General features: G+C 39.7%; 1 protein-coding gene across 5 annotated transcripts in view; it reads right to left on the bottom strand.

Annotated features, from left to right (window-relative positions):
• The window catches only part of gria2b (glutamate receptor, ionotropic, AMPA 2b), a 38,012-nt gene that overhangs the window by 5,786 nt on the left and 16,084 nt on the right, over positions 1 to 16,142 (bottom strand). For all 5 annotated transcript variants that reach the window (XM_058648992.1, XM_058648993.1, XM_058648991.1 and 2 more), the window contains exons 3-13: positions 12,767 to 13,006; positions 7,119 to 7,315; positions 6,218 to 6,271; positions 5,966 to 6,124; positions 4,547 to 4,714; positions 3,059 to 3,163; positions 2,826 to 2,933; positions 2,358 to 2,564; positions 1,894 to 2,261; positions 1,021 to 1,219; positions 678 to 925 (exon numbers count right to left, since the gene is read on the bottom strand). In XM_058648992.1, the coding sequence (XP_058504975.1) occupies positions 678 to 925; positions 1,021 to 1,219; positions 1,894 to 2,261; positions 2,358 to 2,564; positions 2,826 to 2,933; positions 3,059 to 3,163; positions 4,547 to 4,714; positions 5,966 to 6,124; positions 6,218 to 6,271; positions 7,119 to 7,315; positions 12,767 to 13,006 (2,053 nt within the window). The remainder of the gene's footprint in view (positions 1 to 677; positions 926 to 1,020; positions 1,220 to 1,893; positions 2,262 to 2,357; positions 2,565 to 2,825; positions 2,934 to 3,058; positions 3,164 to 4,546; positions 4,715 to 5,965; positions 6,125 to 6,217; positions 6,272 to 7,118; positions 7,316 to 12,766; positions 13,007 to 16,142) is intronic.

Raw genomic sequence — 16,142 nt, 5'->3', positions numbered from 1 at the left:
ATCCAATTATGTTTCCACAAAGGAAATATTCATTACATAATTGTTAAATAAAGCAAGTGTACTGCAAGGGTTTTATCAAAACACAGTCAGTCAATATGCATGTATCTATAACATTCTTAAACATTATCTTATCATCAGCATACAAACTAATCAGTGATTCAAAGTTAGTCATACGAGAAAAAAAGAGCAGAGCAACAGTGTCAAGCATAGAGAAACATAGAAAAAGACATGAGCTAAGACAACACTGGATAGAACAGCTATTCTGAGGGAGCAATCTAAATTTGGATAAAAGGGGTGGAGCGATATAAACATATTGATTTAAAGATTCAATCTCAAAAAAATAGGAGTAATTCTGTAGAATAGGTCTTAAAAATCATGTGAACTCAAGCCTGGATAAGAGGAATTATTTATCCGATTAGAAGTAAGTTGTATTGAATTATTATTACGAACTGGGAAACAAAAATTTGTCAATTATTCAAAAAAAAGTTCATTTTAGACATTTTTGGTTTGCAATTTATCGACTTACAATAAATTGCAATGATTTTTCAAGGCTTTATAGGGGAAAGGGGGCATTACCTCATCTCCTTATACAAACCAGAGACACATAAGCAAAGCTACATCAGGGTAGGTGGGATACTATAACAACATTGGACACATTGTTATACTATTCCACCCACCTTAATGAGGATCCTTTCGGCGTGGCGATCCCGTAGCCTTTGGAGTCCAGGTTGCCTCCCACTTTCATGGTGTCGCAGGGCTTCCGCTGCTCGATGTACTCATTCATGGTGGACTCCAGCAGGTAGGCATATTTCCCCTTGGACTTGCGGACCCTCAAAACCCCCTCTGCTGTGGTTTTCACAAACACAGAGGGCTCCGCACTGCGCATGTACGTCCACATTTTGTCAAAGAGGGCGATTTTTGAGCGCTATAGACACAAAGAGGAAGTGAACTGGTGTTAGTACCTTGTCGTAGCTTTGAATACAAGGGAATGTGCTCAAGATTATTTAGACAACTTCTTACCCTGAAAAACTCTTTGGTGGAGCCAGAGTCCAGAGTCCCATAGGCTATCTCAGACTGTTTAGCCAGATCCTCTGCACTTTCAATGGGAGACACCATCCTCTCAACAGTTAGGAAAGCAGCCAGGTTGGCCGTGTAAGAGGAGATGATGATGAGAGTGAAGAACCACCACACGCCACCGACAATGCGCCCAGACAGAGATCTGTTGAATGAAAGAGATTTTTAATTTCATCGTATCCGTCTGTGGTATCAGCAAAGGCATTTTGACTTGGGCTCATCTTTTGGTGAGATGAGCCCTTTGCTCTGGGTTGAAGCGACAAATTACAACATCAGACTTTGTAATAAGACAAAGGAAAAGCATTGATTTGATTACACATTACACATATTTTGTAGAGTTTTAATAATGTGCCTGAATGTGACGAAAAACCAAAAGACAGCAACATGTCCACCACATTTATAAACATATATATATATATATATATATACAAGTATATATATCTGACTCCTGAGTTGCATACTGATTTGTTTATACTAACTAACTCGAAACTGAACCTCAATGTTTTGCCAGTAATAAGAGGATAACAAAGATATAACTAAGTCAGAAAAGTTTACTAAACGTATAGTGGACATTTTAGGTTATTGGATTTCGAGGATCAGCTGTATTGTCAAACCTTGCTAAAGCTGTTCTTTGTCAACACCAAGAAAACAAGTGTATAACCTGCAGAGTGTCCTACACTGCCATCAATCAATACTAATGTGGCTAAAATCACAAGTTGTTAACTCAAGGTGCAAAAAAAACATCTTCACATATTTGAATTCCAAGTAATAACCCATGAAGATTCAACATCATGATTGTAGATTTAGTTTTTGACCTACCTAGGTGAGATGTCACAGCCTTGACGCATGAAGGCTCCGAGAGAAAACCACAGGCTGTTGAATATGCCAAACTCGTTGGTGGACTCATTAGTCTGGATTTGCCCGTCCTCGTACTCCTCGGTGTGCCACTCATATGGGCTGAAGCGGCTTACGAGGAACAGCACGACACTGACACCGATGTAGGCAAAAACGATACACATCCAGATCTCATAGGCAAGGGGGTCCAGGAAAGAGAAAACTCCTGGCTTTGATTTTTGAGGCTTCTTGATCATGATGGAGATTCCAAGAGACATAAAGGGTTTGGAGAAGTCGATGACCTCCTCTCGCACTAAAGTGATCGTCAGAGGAGCCACGGCGATATCTGCTTTCTACAACAACAAAAAGACAGGAAAACAAACTCAGTAACTAAAATAAGATTGGTTACTTAATATGTCAAAACAGCCTTGAATCAATCAAAAACTCACCCCATACACCAACTCTCCAACCATCCCATTCCAGATTTTGGTCTCTGCATCTCTGGCTCCATATTTCCCATCCCCCACTATTTTCAGTTGATATTTGAAGCCGCAGTGTTTGGCTATCTCCGCAGCCAGATCTACACAGTAACCCTCGTAGCGTTCATTGTCTACAAAAAGGTCAGCATTCTTTTTCAGCATTACATACGGAGCTTCCTGGAGGACAGAGAAGAAGGCAAGAAAACATTGTTACAGAAGCACAGAAGGTTTGAATAACAAAAGAGTCAAAGCAGCTTCAAAGGACAGGTTTCACACTGGGCTGACAGATCATTATGAATACATGAGGGGTTTTAAACAAAAGCATACACTCTTTGAAGAAATAAGGAGCCATGGTATCATCCTGGCTGCCAATCTAAACGCACAATTCTTAAGAGGATTGCTTAAGCATGGTATGCAATCATAGATTAGAGTATTTACCAAGATGGTGGTGACAATCACAGTTTTGTTTTCCATTCCTGTCGATTCATTTGCAAAGACGTCTGATTTGGTTACAGCCATTCTGTCCACCTCATTCCAGTACCCGATCTGTTAGTATAAGAAAGAACAAGAAAAGAAACACACAAAAAATCATTGATGTTGATGACATTTGCAATTCAAAACCATCCTCTGTTAAACTTTGTTGCATACAAGAGGTTCATTCGTACGCTTACCTTTACCGGACCATTGGTCTTTAACTCCATGACGTTCACTGAGTAGTTCACTCTCTTGCCATGTTGATCAAACTGGATGTTCCCTGTCAGGCCTTCCACCCGAACCTTAGAGGAAGAAAATGTGAATGTTACCAAAATGGAAGGAGATAAACAGCAAATGACGACAAAAAATATGCTCCATACTAATAGTCTCTTTTTATACAGCAGCTTCTTAAAGAGTGAATGTATTCCGGGAACAGTGTGGCGTGATCAATCAAAAGAAATCAGTGACATTATTCTAACCTGGACGCTTATTGAATGCCAACTGTGAAGAGGTGATCAATAAAGACAACCAGCAGCCCATAATCGTCCTTAATTTCCTTTAAAGCATTTAAGTAAGCAGCACGACATCACACACCTGCTCAGTTCACCCCGCTTTAACAATCTTGGGATATGTGTCTTTTTCATTTCTATTGGCTGTAATGAGGCAATAAGGATATAAGGGTTATTTACATTTGGGATTATTTCAGTTTTTCCAAAATGTGTCAACACATTTTCATAAACTTTGGCTAAATTTCATTCAACCCTAACCACAAATGAAAGACTACATGTATACACTACTTTGTCAAAGCTCCACAGATCTCTCACAAAATGAGACACAGCACTCCAAACCACACTCTATCTACAGTACTCACAACTGATTCATTCCACATCAATAATCCACACAGATACAATATGCTGGTCACCATCACATTGGTCCTTGCTAAATGTTGGAGATTAACGCATGTTTTCAGGATTTTTTAAGACTTTTGAACTGATCTACAGTACAGTTTGATTCCTGAGTCGGATGCCGTGCTCATGACACTCTGACCAATCAGTGGCTGGCAGTCTGTCGACGTCACCATTTTAGTATCACTCAGCTCACTTGGAACCTCGCCAGAGCAGGTACTAAAAAAAGCACCAGGTAACAGATATTATCCATAACTGTCTCCCACCAGAGATCCAATACTTTCCTGTTTTGTCGAGAACAGGGCCAAACTGTGAACTCAACACGAATCAGAGTCTGATTCACATGCCTGTAGGAGAGCAAAAGTTTTCAGAATACCCAAAGGTCAGAGATTTTATTGACATTTGTTTTGAGTTGTTCTTGGCTTAAAAGGCTTAACTTTGCTACACTTTTTCATTTTTTATTTCAAGTTTAGAATCTGCAGCTACAACCTGAAAAACCTCAAAGAAAAAAAGAAAAATCCACTTTGGCTTTGCTGTCAGGCTTCATTTCTCAGCAGGAGTGAAGCTAATTTCGCCTTGCATCAAAGCTCAGATGACAGTGTGTTGCCCTCTGAAGAGCAGCTGTGGGTATAACTGTGTGCACGTGCATGCATCACGAAAAGTCTTCAGTGGAACTCTGTGAAGTACTCTCTGTCCTTATGGGCATTTGGGCATATCTTTGTGGAAGATTTTCAGTTACCGTGGCGATTAGTCTTGATCTGTGCATGGTCTGTGTGTTACCTGTTTAAGTGCCCGCTCAATCTCCACACCCTGAGCCCAGGGCACAGCAGGGTTAGCCAGACAGTCACCGTTGTTGGCCCGCCGGGTGAAGTCAATGCGTTGCTTGTGCAGGTAGCGGAAAGCCTCGGTCATCACTTGCACGGCGTCGTAGGTCAATGCGGACGTGTACTAGAACAGAACGATGGGAGAGGATTATTGGAACTCAGTGCCAATAATGTTGAGAACAACAAACACCATGAAAAGACCAACATAACAGTTTTTCTGATCAGTGCTGCCCATGTAATAATAATAACGGTGAGTGTCTCAAACCAAAGTATTAAATGCATCAATGAGGTTTCCCTGTTTGCACTGGGTTACAAATTCCCTCAGAGTTCATTTCATATCCAGTACTTAATTTTAGTGAGTATAATTGTAAGTATGATTTGTTGTATTTTAGTACGTATAAATGTGTGTACCTTCTTTATACTGCAGACAATGTGGATTCCACAGAAAATGTCCCACTGTGACAATAAAGTCTTTCCAAAAAAACTACACCAGCTGTTTATATGGGCGACATATCGTAAACAAAGCCATGCAGCGGCCAGATAGAACACAACACAGGCAGTTAGTTTTAATGTTGCCGCGTCTATGTTTGTTCACAAATGACTTTTTTGCATTTCCAACAGGAATTGATATGATATATGTACGAGAGCCACAGATACAGTGGTTCGGGGAACCCTCCATTTGAGCAAAAACACTAAATCTGTGGGGTCTCACAAAGCAAGAATGAGATGCTTTGCAGATGACATTGTGACTTGACTTGACTGCCGCCATTATTTCAAGCAATCAACGCAGGAACAGTAAGGTCTGTGCCTCGGATGAGATATGGAGCACAACACCCTTCGCCTAGATCTTTAGTTTTTAGGGACAAATTAATTGACTGAAAAAACTATAACCTCCACTCCTAAATTCACCCATCGAGCAAGTGAAGATGACAAACATGAGGCAGTTTGAGAAAAAAAGTTGTGAACCACAGACACAGAGCACCACTTACTTCTCCTGCTCATTATCCTCCTCATTATTTTGGCATCTCATTTTAAACGAGAGAGAATAATATGTGTCTGGGAACATTATTTTGGAGAAATAAAAAGTAGAACAACAGACTCTGGGAGTGGGAGGTGTGGCGCTGTGAGAGTGTATGGTTGTTGGCCCTGTGATGGACTGATGAACTGTCAATTGACCCTCAAGTGGAGGAAAGAGCGACTGAAAATGGACGGATGGATGGACTTTTAAGTTTGCAGACAAATTGTGAGAAACCATCATTTTTCTAACAAAATGAGAGTATAACAATAATATACACACTATGTTCATGGGAGTTACAAACACAATCGAGGCACATTGAAGTACTTACTGATCTCAGGTTTATGTGCTTGAACTCACCCTTATTTTACTGTCAGCACCAGGATACTCCTTTTCCTCCAGGGCCTCCCATCTCTGGTCAAACTTGGACACCAAAGGATCCTCAAAGTCAACAATCTGAAAGCCTGACACGTTGGCACCACCATATTGGATTTTTGACAGATCTCCATCAATGAAACCCTGAAAACACAAAAAATGTACAATTAATTGTCTTAATGATAATTACATTCCAGTAAATAAAACATAAGTAGTGTTGAAGCATTTAAAACTTACCAGATTGGCTATAATGTAATGGTAGCCTTTAACATGTCTGCCAATTGTGATGACCTGTATTTACGAGAGACACAAACAAGTCTTAATCAAACAAGACGCTTCATAAAAAGTTATGAACCACATTTGATGCTTTTATGGACCAAGGATGTGACATTTAAAAAAAATGTAACGGTCAAAAACGTTAAAATATCCAGGCACATATCCAAATCTGTTATATTGAGAAGTTATAATTTGTCGATCTCATAGCTGACAGCTGCGGCCATTATCGCTGAATAAAAATCCCTGTGGCATTCACAGTCACAAATGCTGCTAAACAGAGATATCCAATTCCATAACCACTTTCCTTATCAGTAGAGCGACAGACAAAAAGGAAGAAAATGAGAGAAATATCTCAGCTATATTCCATTTCACTACCTAACATAAATGACACACCTGAAACTAATCCCGCGGCTTGAGTGGCACCTCCGTTTGTCAGGGCTGCTACTAGAAGAATATTTGAATAATAATGCCCTGTATTTGGTATGTAAATATCTTTGACATATAAAAAATCATCTGTGTTTTCCCAGATAAACTATAGCACAGCAGCTGCAGCCATTGATTTAAATCAGCATTCAGTTAAACAGATGTTGGCATGCTCTAAATGTTTATTGATAAGTCTCTCCCGTGGGTATGAGGTGGAGTTAAAAATAACTCCACCTCTTTTGCACTTAATTGCAGTTTTGTTTACATCCCAAATGAACAATTAAGTTAATTGTTACAGTGCCCATCTACATCTGTTAGACTGTCGATTCCATGTGGATCTTCTGTAAATGTTTGTTTTGAGCCAAGCTAATTCTTCCAATCAAGCAAACTAAATCCACAAACAACATTAAAATGATGATGCCTATCATTTACACTGTACCTGATCCATGATGTCTTTTACTTTGTCCTGTTCACAGTCCAGGATCACCCTCCTCTCCTTCTTGTTCTCCAGGTCTTGGAAGAGTGAGCGGTAAGCCTCGTCTTTTCTCTCATCTTTCATGTTGCCGACGTTGATGGCTGTTACCTGCCACTTCTTCTCTGCCGCTGTGTCCAAAACAACCTGTAGGGTTGTCAAGCCTGAGGGAGGAGGAAAGGTGGAATTAAATGCAAAGTGCAAATGAAGACACATGGATGAACACTTTTTGTTGTAGATTGGCTGCGTCCTTTTTCTTCTTCTTCAAACTGAGGAGGAGGTTTTTACAGGAACTTGGTGTCTCATCAAGATGAGTCACGGGTGTTCTGGCATGACCCTGACCAACATGTGGGCGGAAAGTGAGTCTTTTCACTATTCACCTGACTGCAGCATTTTCTACTGCTACTTTATGACTCCAGTGTTGCATGCAATTTTCCCAATTTCTGAACAATTTATTTCATCACAGTATGTAAGGTCATCATCTTCATACTCGTAAAAATGTGTAACAAACAGTTTCAAGGTAAAAGCACTAGATGTGGACAAACAGAAGGTTTGAACATCTATGAAAAATATGATAACTATCCACCAAGCCAACATGCCAACAAGTGCCTCCAAAAAATTGGTCAGGGCTGTGTTGAGGTTCTGTAAGTGGAAGTTCACAGACGTCACCTGCAATCAGGCACCTCCTTGACAATACAAGCTGTTAATCACACCAATCATATGTGCCATGTTTTATTGACCTGACTAGTAACTGAGACCACTAACTCCTCAGGAAAACGTTTACTGACATTATAAATCAAGTGAGAAGTGGGCAAATTTTCTCATTGGGGTTCATTCAAACTGAGTCACCACTTGTGGAAATATCACATATATATGTATATATATATATGTATGTATGTATATATACATACATATATATGTATACATATATGTATATATATATATATATATATATATATATATATATATATATTTATATATACATATATATATATATATATGTATATATATAGTACTATATATATATAGTATATATAGTAGTATATAAGATCTATGGTCTAGAGGCGAGGTACATCCTGGACATGACACCAGTTCTGTAACAACTTACCAAACCTAATGTAATGCACTCGAAAACAGAACAAGGACTTAAGTAGACATTTGTAAGCTACTTATGCTGCAGCATTTGTAAGCTGCTGCTGCTGACAGCCACACCTAAAGCCTGTTGTGCGGCACTTTGCAAAGTGTTGAGTGACCAAAATGGTCTGGGGGAAAAAAGTGTCAGGATTTTATTCTCATGTCACACTTGGAGTTCAACTGCCACACTCCCACTTGGCTTCTCAATTATATTATAGGTACATTTCATGATGAACATATTGAAGTCGTGTGGTTACATGGCGGTGACTGGAAGTTTTTGCGGGGGGCATTAATTGAAAATGTTGCGTAACTAATGAAGTTGAACAATTATCAAAAGTGACAAGTGATGAGTAAAAATCGCGCTTAAGATGATGTTTGTACTCAGAAAGTTATACAACACATAGCAGGTGTCCATCATTTGAATGTGCAGTCCGTCTCCATTCAAATCCATTTATATACTTTTATTCCTATCACCCTCTCTATCTAGTTTCACGGCTGAATCTGTACTATTATTGATCCCTGGTCTGCAGAGGGCAGTTAGAGCGTGGTTTGATAAAAGGGTTTGAGTGTTTCATTTCGCCTTACCACAGTGAAGTGAATTACAGATGTAATCAATTTCATGCAACACTTGGGTGGTTTTATGATGTGTGGAGGAAAATGGTGGCTTGCAGTTTTATCTGAATGTGCCGTACATCATAATTACAGTAAGGTCATTGTGCTCTGGTTAAATGTGATTGTTTGATCAATGCTTATTAAATGAGATAATGGGAAGTGAGAGTGATTTGCAATGACTGTAATGCAGGGGCATCAGCAGATGATTAAGGTGAATGTTGATTCTGCATTGAATTATGTCTTTGATAACTGACTCAGAGATGAACATGGGGTGAAGCTGTTGTCGCGTCTACTGCAGCGCAATGCACAAGACATCCGGGATTTCAAGTAGCTTGCTTTCCAGCTTTACATCAATACTCATAGCTTTTTAGTTCAAATGAAATAAACCAAAAACAGTTGTGCGCATAAGTAGGCCAGACCATATCCATATCAACATTTTATTTATTCTTCTTTAGGTAAACGATGGAATTGACCCAACCATGATTGAAAACGTCAAACATACAATAGATGAAGTTAATAAAAAATGTGTGGGCAAAGTGTTTGACATGTGCAATCAATCACTTGTATTGCATGATGTCAGAATGTCATACTTACTTATTAGCAGATATTACCAAATGAGGCATTGCCCTATACCTCCTGTAATGACACACTTTCTACAGTCTGCTGCATATCAATCATGACATTACTTGTCCAACTCTGTAATGAACCGTATATAACTTTACAATAACACAACTTGAGAGCCGGCTCCACTGAGTTAGAGACCCGCCTGCTTTATTATCGCCTCTGTTTCGGCAGAAGCACATTATGTCATATTCAAACAGACACAGAAATACCACGACACTGGAGAGCAAGGATGCAAAATGACCTCACATTTACCTTTACATTGCCCTAGATTTAAAGGGTCACTGGAGAATAAGGAGACATGAACGACTTTGCAGTGAAACATTGTGTTATTCAGAAAGTCGACAAAAGAGAGGAGTTGTTCATAAGGGATTGGAACAGTTTAGCAAGTGCAGGAGATTATTTCTTCTCTTTCAGTGATCACACATGCGTCTGGCATTTACTGTAAAAGCTCAACTTCATGCTCAGTGATCAAAAAACATCTCAATGAGTTGATGTATGTCTCAGCATTTGCATAATATTATGCAAAACTTTTCAAATGAGGCAAGAGGGATGCTCATAAATAATGCATAGAGCGAAGCAGTTGAGTAAATGGAGCTCCACTTCAGCCATAATCCCTTTGCTTTAACATTGTTTTCTATAAGTCAACGTTTTCTGCAACATTATTCCCGCAGGGGAAGGCTACTTGTCCACTTCCTGCATAATTGCAACATAATAACTAAAATAAATTGGTAAGTGCTGTAGTTACAGGCTTTATTTATTTATTGTGTTTTAATAAAGAACAACATTTCCACATTTGAGTTAAATAATTTAAATCAGCAAATAATTTTAGCCATTAGGAATAAGGGCTAGTTGCTTATTACCTATTGTGTGGCCTTGATGGTTTGACATTGTTTAACTTAAATTACATTTTAGCTGCCTAATGTACATGTACAGTCAGTAAAATGTGTTCACAGTTGTGGGTGTAACTTGCTGTTTTAGAGACGATAGATGATTCTATGAACAGCTTCTCTGGCTCAGTGGAAACAAGCTGTAAAAACACTGTAGATCTTTGAGTTCCACTTGATGAATGTAATATTCAATATTAACCTGTAGTTGTAGGAGTCCTTACAGGGTGAAGCTGACTATTGGCAAGACTACATATCTACATATATACACCCAACATGACGGCCACTGAAAAGCAGCGGTCTTTCGATTCAGCTGTTGCTTCCATTTTTAAGCGACTTCCTCCACAGAGCTCCCCGGGGCAAAAGTCATTGGATGCCATTACAAGATACCCCCCCACCCCCATCTGATCTAGAAAACTACTACAAGCATGGTTCTCTACGTCCGTTGGTCTTGAAAGTGGGAGGTGACTTAACCCTTTCCTTACTCACCTCGACATTACTTAACTGACAGACTGACAACTCTATCTGCTCCTCTCCTAAGACATCCACGCCCACATCCTTGCATCATTAACCAACCTGCTCAGTCACTGACAATCTCCCTTTCTCTCCATCTCTCTCCACACTTTGGTTGCCATGGGAATGAGTGGTGGATCACACTGACCTAATTAGACAGTCATGCGATGTTGAAATATGCACGACAGACTCTTAAGTGCCATCGCAAACGTACAGTAGCGACAGCGGGTCAGCATGAGGACAGTCGGAGCCAGCTGGTGGAAACCTGGTACCTGATCTCTGAGAAGACTGAGCTGTCAGTCAGAGGGCAGACTTAGCAGAGGTAGAGAAAGACGAGTATGTGGATGGAGATGTGAGGCTGGGTGACGTTGGTGGGGGGATGTACTATAGATGGCTGAGGAGTATGTAAATGAGAGGGGGAAAGGGTGTATGTGATGAAGGCAGAGAGTTTTAGCACTACACTGTCTAAAACACTAGTGTATCAACAGGGGAAATCCAGATTCTCTAAGCTTTACTCACTTCCTATAACCTTATTTAAATATTCTTGTTGGGAATTCACGCGGTATCACTCAGGTTTGATATTATTTGTTATGCAATCCATATCCAACTCTTTGTGTTTGCATAAAAAGCAACCCGAAGCATCCCTCTGTAAGGCAATAAGAGAGAAAGAAACGTGGGGGGAATGGAAGAAGAGTATGGTACTAGGTACTGTATCATTCAGTCTTTTCACACATTACTTTCTTAAGTGATTCCAAAGCTCCCCTTTCCTACAAGGTAACAATAAAAACCGTCAATGCTTTTCCTTCTAGAGATGGAGCCTAAAAAAGGGGAGGTACTTAAGTATTTAACGTGAAAGCCAAACATCCCTTTGTTAGGCAAGAAGATAGGAGTTGATACTATTATTCCACTGTAACTAGATTCCGTTGAGGTCTTAATTATATTCTTTCATTGCAGTAACCGTATTAAAATAGAAAGAAACTCTATCTGAGCAGGAGATCTTCCTTTTAAGCCCCAGATAGTCCCTCTGTGCTGCAGGAGGCAGTGTTATCCTCCGAGGGTACACGTCACCAGATCTTAATTAGCAGACAATGGTATGACTTAGAATGACAAAGCAAAGTGCGATCACACAGAGGAAACAACTGTGTTACCTTTTTTTTATGGAATGATTTACAGTGTGTGATATGCAGACATTCTCTCAGTTTCTCTAAAAAGAAAAAGCAGTGCAATCCATTGTCTAACAATGGCGACAATGAAGAGAAAGCTGCACTAAAAAGTCTAACATTATTCAGCATTATCAGTGTTGAATAGAATAATCATCGATGTAGGGGATCAGAGAGTAGAAAAAGAATAGATTTGAATATAATTATAATAATAAGTCTGGATATTAGATTCACAGATGGGATCATTTTTCAGTTTTGACTTCCTTGCAGAAATTCATACTCTGATCTTATCCAGGATTGTAATTACAGGTGTGCACGTACAGCCCATAAAAAGGGAGAACATTGCTGTGCGTGTGTTTTAATGAGCAGACTGATGAAGGCAGTTCCATCACAGACAGATGGTTGTTAACACTGACCAGAGAATCACCAGTCGGGACACATTATTCACTACCTTTGATTGTCTCAACTTGTCACATGACTGCTCAGACAACGTCAACCTCAACAAGACTTTAAAATGTTCAATATTCTACTGCATACATATTACATCATTATAATAAAGTTATTGTAAGTCATTTTAGCCAAATTCTCCCAGTTCAGTCCTCAAGCTAAACATCTAAACAGCTTCTATTTTGCTGCTGATTCAGAGCCCGAGTCATTCTTTCAAAAGTATCATGTGTTCGCATCTTACCTCGATCGCTGTCATACAGGTAGGCGAACTTGTCCCACTTGTAGTACTCGATAAGACTGAGGAGGGGCCCCTTGATATCGGGCCTCATTTGGATGATGAACTGCTGATTCCCGTCCAGAGGGAAGCTGGGCGTGATGAAGGAGACATGGAGCGTCCCACAAAATGACGTGATGGTGTTGACGGACTTTTTGTCGTAGAATCCAAAAATGGCGTACACTCCTCTCGAGAACTGTGAACAGACTGAAAGCAGAGGACAGGGTTAGGATGCGTTAGAGTGTGAAGGTCTCAACACACTCGCCATAACTCATAACAATGCACGCATAAAAGACCTTCATTGGCATCCTTTAGTGCACATTAGTGCAACATACAGCTGTTGAGGGACATCTTTTTCCAGTTTCGGTTTCCGCTGATTAATGGAAGAGCTTCCTGTAACGTCTGCACAGGGAATGCTTGTACTCAACAGTAAAAGATCCACTGAACACCAGTCGCTAGGTAAAACTTTTATGAGACGCCGTGAAAATAAGTGGCGTTGAGGAATTCACCAGAGCAGTACATTAATTCTTCATATAGAATATTCATCAGTGCCTATACCATGTCTTCTTTTTAACTTCTCCACTGAGAAAACCATTCCAGGCTTCTCATATGAAAAACACGGGGATGAGCATATGTGGAATGCTATGGGATAGTGCTCAGATACCTCCATTGTACATTTATGCTGGATAAAGGTCCAGTGTATAACCACCTTAAACCGCATTTGACTGACCGTTTTAAAGTATTAAGCATTCATATCTTTCTACAACCCTACAGGGACACAGCAAGCAGAAGCATGCAACTTGATTTTTGAAGCGGAAGCTTATTACTTTTAATTCAAAAGACAAACAACATCCTCTGTAGAATGTGAAGGCCACTGTAGTTGCACGCTCACCAATTCTTATCTACCTGACCTAATCACAATTTGCAACATACGCTGAACTAAACTGAGTGCACAATGTAATTGCAATCAGAAAAATCACATCATCCATTTTCATATTGATTCTCTATATACATTGTTTTTACTATCTCTCAGCCTCTGGGCCAGGGTTTTAAAGAATATCGGAATTAAATTCATTAAATGACGCCAGTTGTCTACGTGATAATCACACAAAAGTCATCTGCGTACGTAATAGTGTATCATCATGTCATGTACGTTACTTTGTTTTTGTATTGTGCTATGTTTCCTTTTCATTTGAATAAGAGAACTGTCTCGATGAAATTGCTGACTTAACGAGAGTTTACACTGACTTTTACTGCAAAGATGATATAAATCACAAGAGCGGGAGTTCTTAGGTTGAGGATGAACATTATTCTAATCTCTGTGTGACTACCAATCACATTGCTATATGCACCCAGCATGTGCGAGGGCAGGTTTATTTCCATTACACACCGTCATACTGTTGACTTTGCAAAATCCCATTTGTTCAATCATTCACGATCCATACTTGTGCACATGCAGCACCTTTGCTGGCCTCTAACATTGATTATGCAGAGACCAGGAACTGGAACTGTGGACTGCTGGTAAACACAGCCCTAAAAGTCGGAGTAATCCTACGACTGCAGGCTTTTTCTCAAACACAGTATCTGGGTCAGCAGATTGGCATGTTACTTGTAAATGTGTATTGATCAAATGTAAGTTAATCAGGCTTATTGACTTGGACATATGTGCCCCTCCAAAGTAATTCATCTAATGAGTCATTTCCTCCTCCACAGATGTAACTGGGATGACTTGCTGACAAAGGGAAGTGGAATCCAAACCTTGGATATGAACTGGATTGGTGTAAGCACTTTAGGCTCCGTGCCATTTCAGCAGTGGCAACAATCCTTGATAAACTGAAAACATTAAGACATTTTGGGGGTAGAAAGAACGTCTGTTATGGCTTTGGCAACATGGGAGTCAGGATAGGGTGTTAACAAATTCACACTGAGGGTTTGCTCTATGGTCTTTGTGTTAGGATGTGACAATTTGGAAATGTACTCGCAGCCGTTTTCTTGTTTCCTTCATGAAACGTTGGGTTACTATTAACAGAGGCTCATTAAACGTTGTCCTTTGGCAAATTAACATTCTGCCTTACTACACTATACAACTAATATGAACCTTAGGAAATTCAATTTGACTAAAACTCAGGTTTAGAGACTTCAGAGGAGTGATGTTGAATAGTCATTCTGACCACCGCGCTGTCTCATGTATACAAGTTTCAGTTTTTCTGCAAAGACAATGGCCCAGTTACAACACTGAGGACGGTAATGCTACTTCTGTTAATTCCTCACTTCCACATCCTCACATCCAACTATTCGTGGATAATAAAGACAAAATATAGACAATTTGGCATAAAAGAAGAAACAAGGTTTTGGCCTTACTATGTTACATACCAATTATGTTATAACTGTTGTGTACCAAGTGACACAATGTACAAAAAGTGATTTTCTTTAAATCAAAGAGTTTGTTACACATTAACTTTAAACTTGAGTTTTCTATCCTGTCTGAAGTCTTCAAAACATTCACCCTTTAATCAAAAGCCAGCCTTTCCCATCCTCGAGGCTATACTTCAGCCTCTGCTGCCTTTTCATGCCTCAAAGTTCCAGAACACGCAGAGATAATCAACAACAAGGCAAAATAAGCGTAGGAGGAGGGAAGGCCAGGTTTCATCTACTGCCAATATTCATGTGCTTCCAAATTCTCAACCGGCCACATCGACTTTTACTCATGGTGATCCATCAGCGTCTGGCACTGTTCCTGGCCACAGAGGGACCAGACTTCACTGATCTTAAATGGGGACAAACAGAAACTGTATCATCTGTTAACTGTCTCAATCTCACTGGAAAATGATTTTATACAATTCAGCGAAGACACAGATACATCGGGTTAGGTTACAAGTCACGACGCTCTGTTCATGGTTAGTAGCTTATTGCACTGTGCAGAGTCTGAAGCGCACGACTGAAAACGATAAATGAGTGAAAAAAACAAGAAAATGTTGTGCTAATTTGTCGGACCATAGGTTACACAGGTCAACCTCCATTCAGCATCATTTGCCCTTTACATCACAACCGATTTATCACTTTAACGAAGCAAAATAACATACTTCGATCATCTATTCCCCTCATCCTTTGTAAATGAAGTATAACTTTCCCTGCAGCACATTTTCAGCCACAGTTATTGATGTATTGACTTTTGAATGAACCTAAAGTGTTGAATGGTGATACACTCTTTAGCCTCATTAGCCCTTCTCTTTACAACAACAAAACACAACAAGACACCACCGATCTGTGCATTTATGACCCTGAACTGACCAGATTTTATATCCTTTTGTCTAAAAAATAAAAATATGGCCATCATAAGCAG

Source organism: Solea solea, chromosome 14 (assembly GCF_958295425.1).
Source record: "Solea solea chromosome 14, fSolSol10.1, whole genome shotgun sequence".
Classification (NCBI taxonomy): Eukaryota; Metazoa; Chordata; class Actinopteri; order Pleuronectiformes; family Soleidae; genus Solea; species Solea solea.
This window is presented reverse-complemented; position numbering and strand designations above follow the sequence as displayed.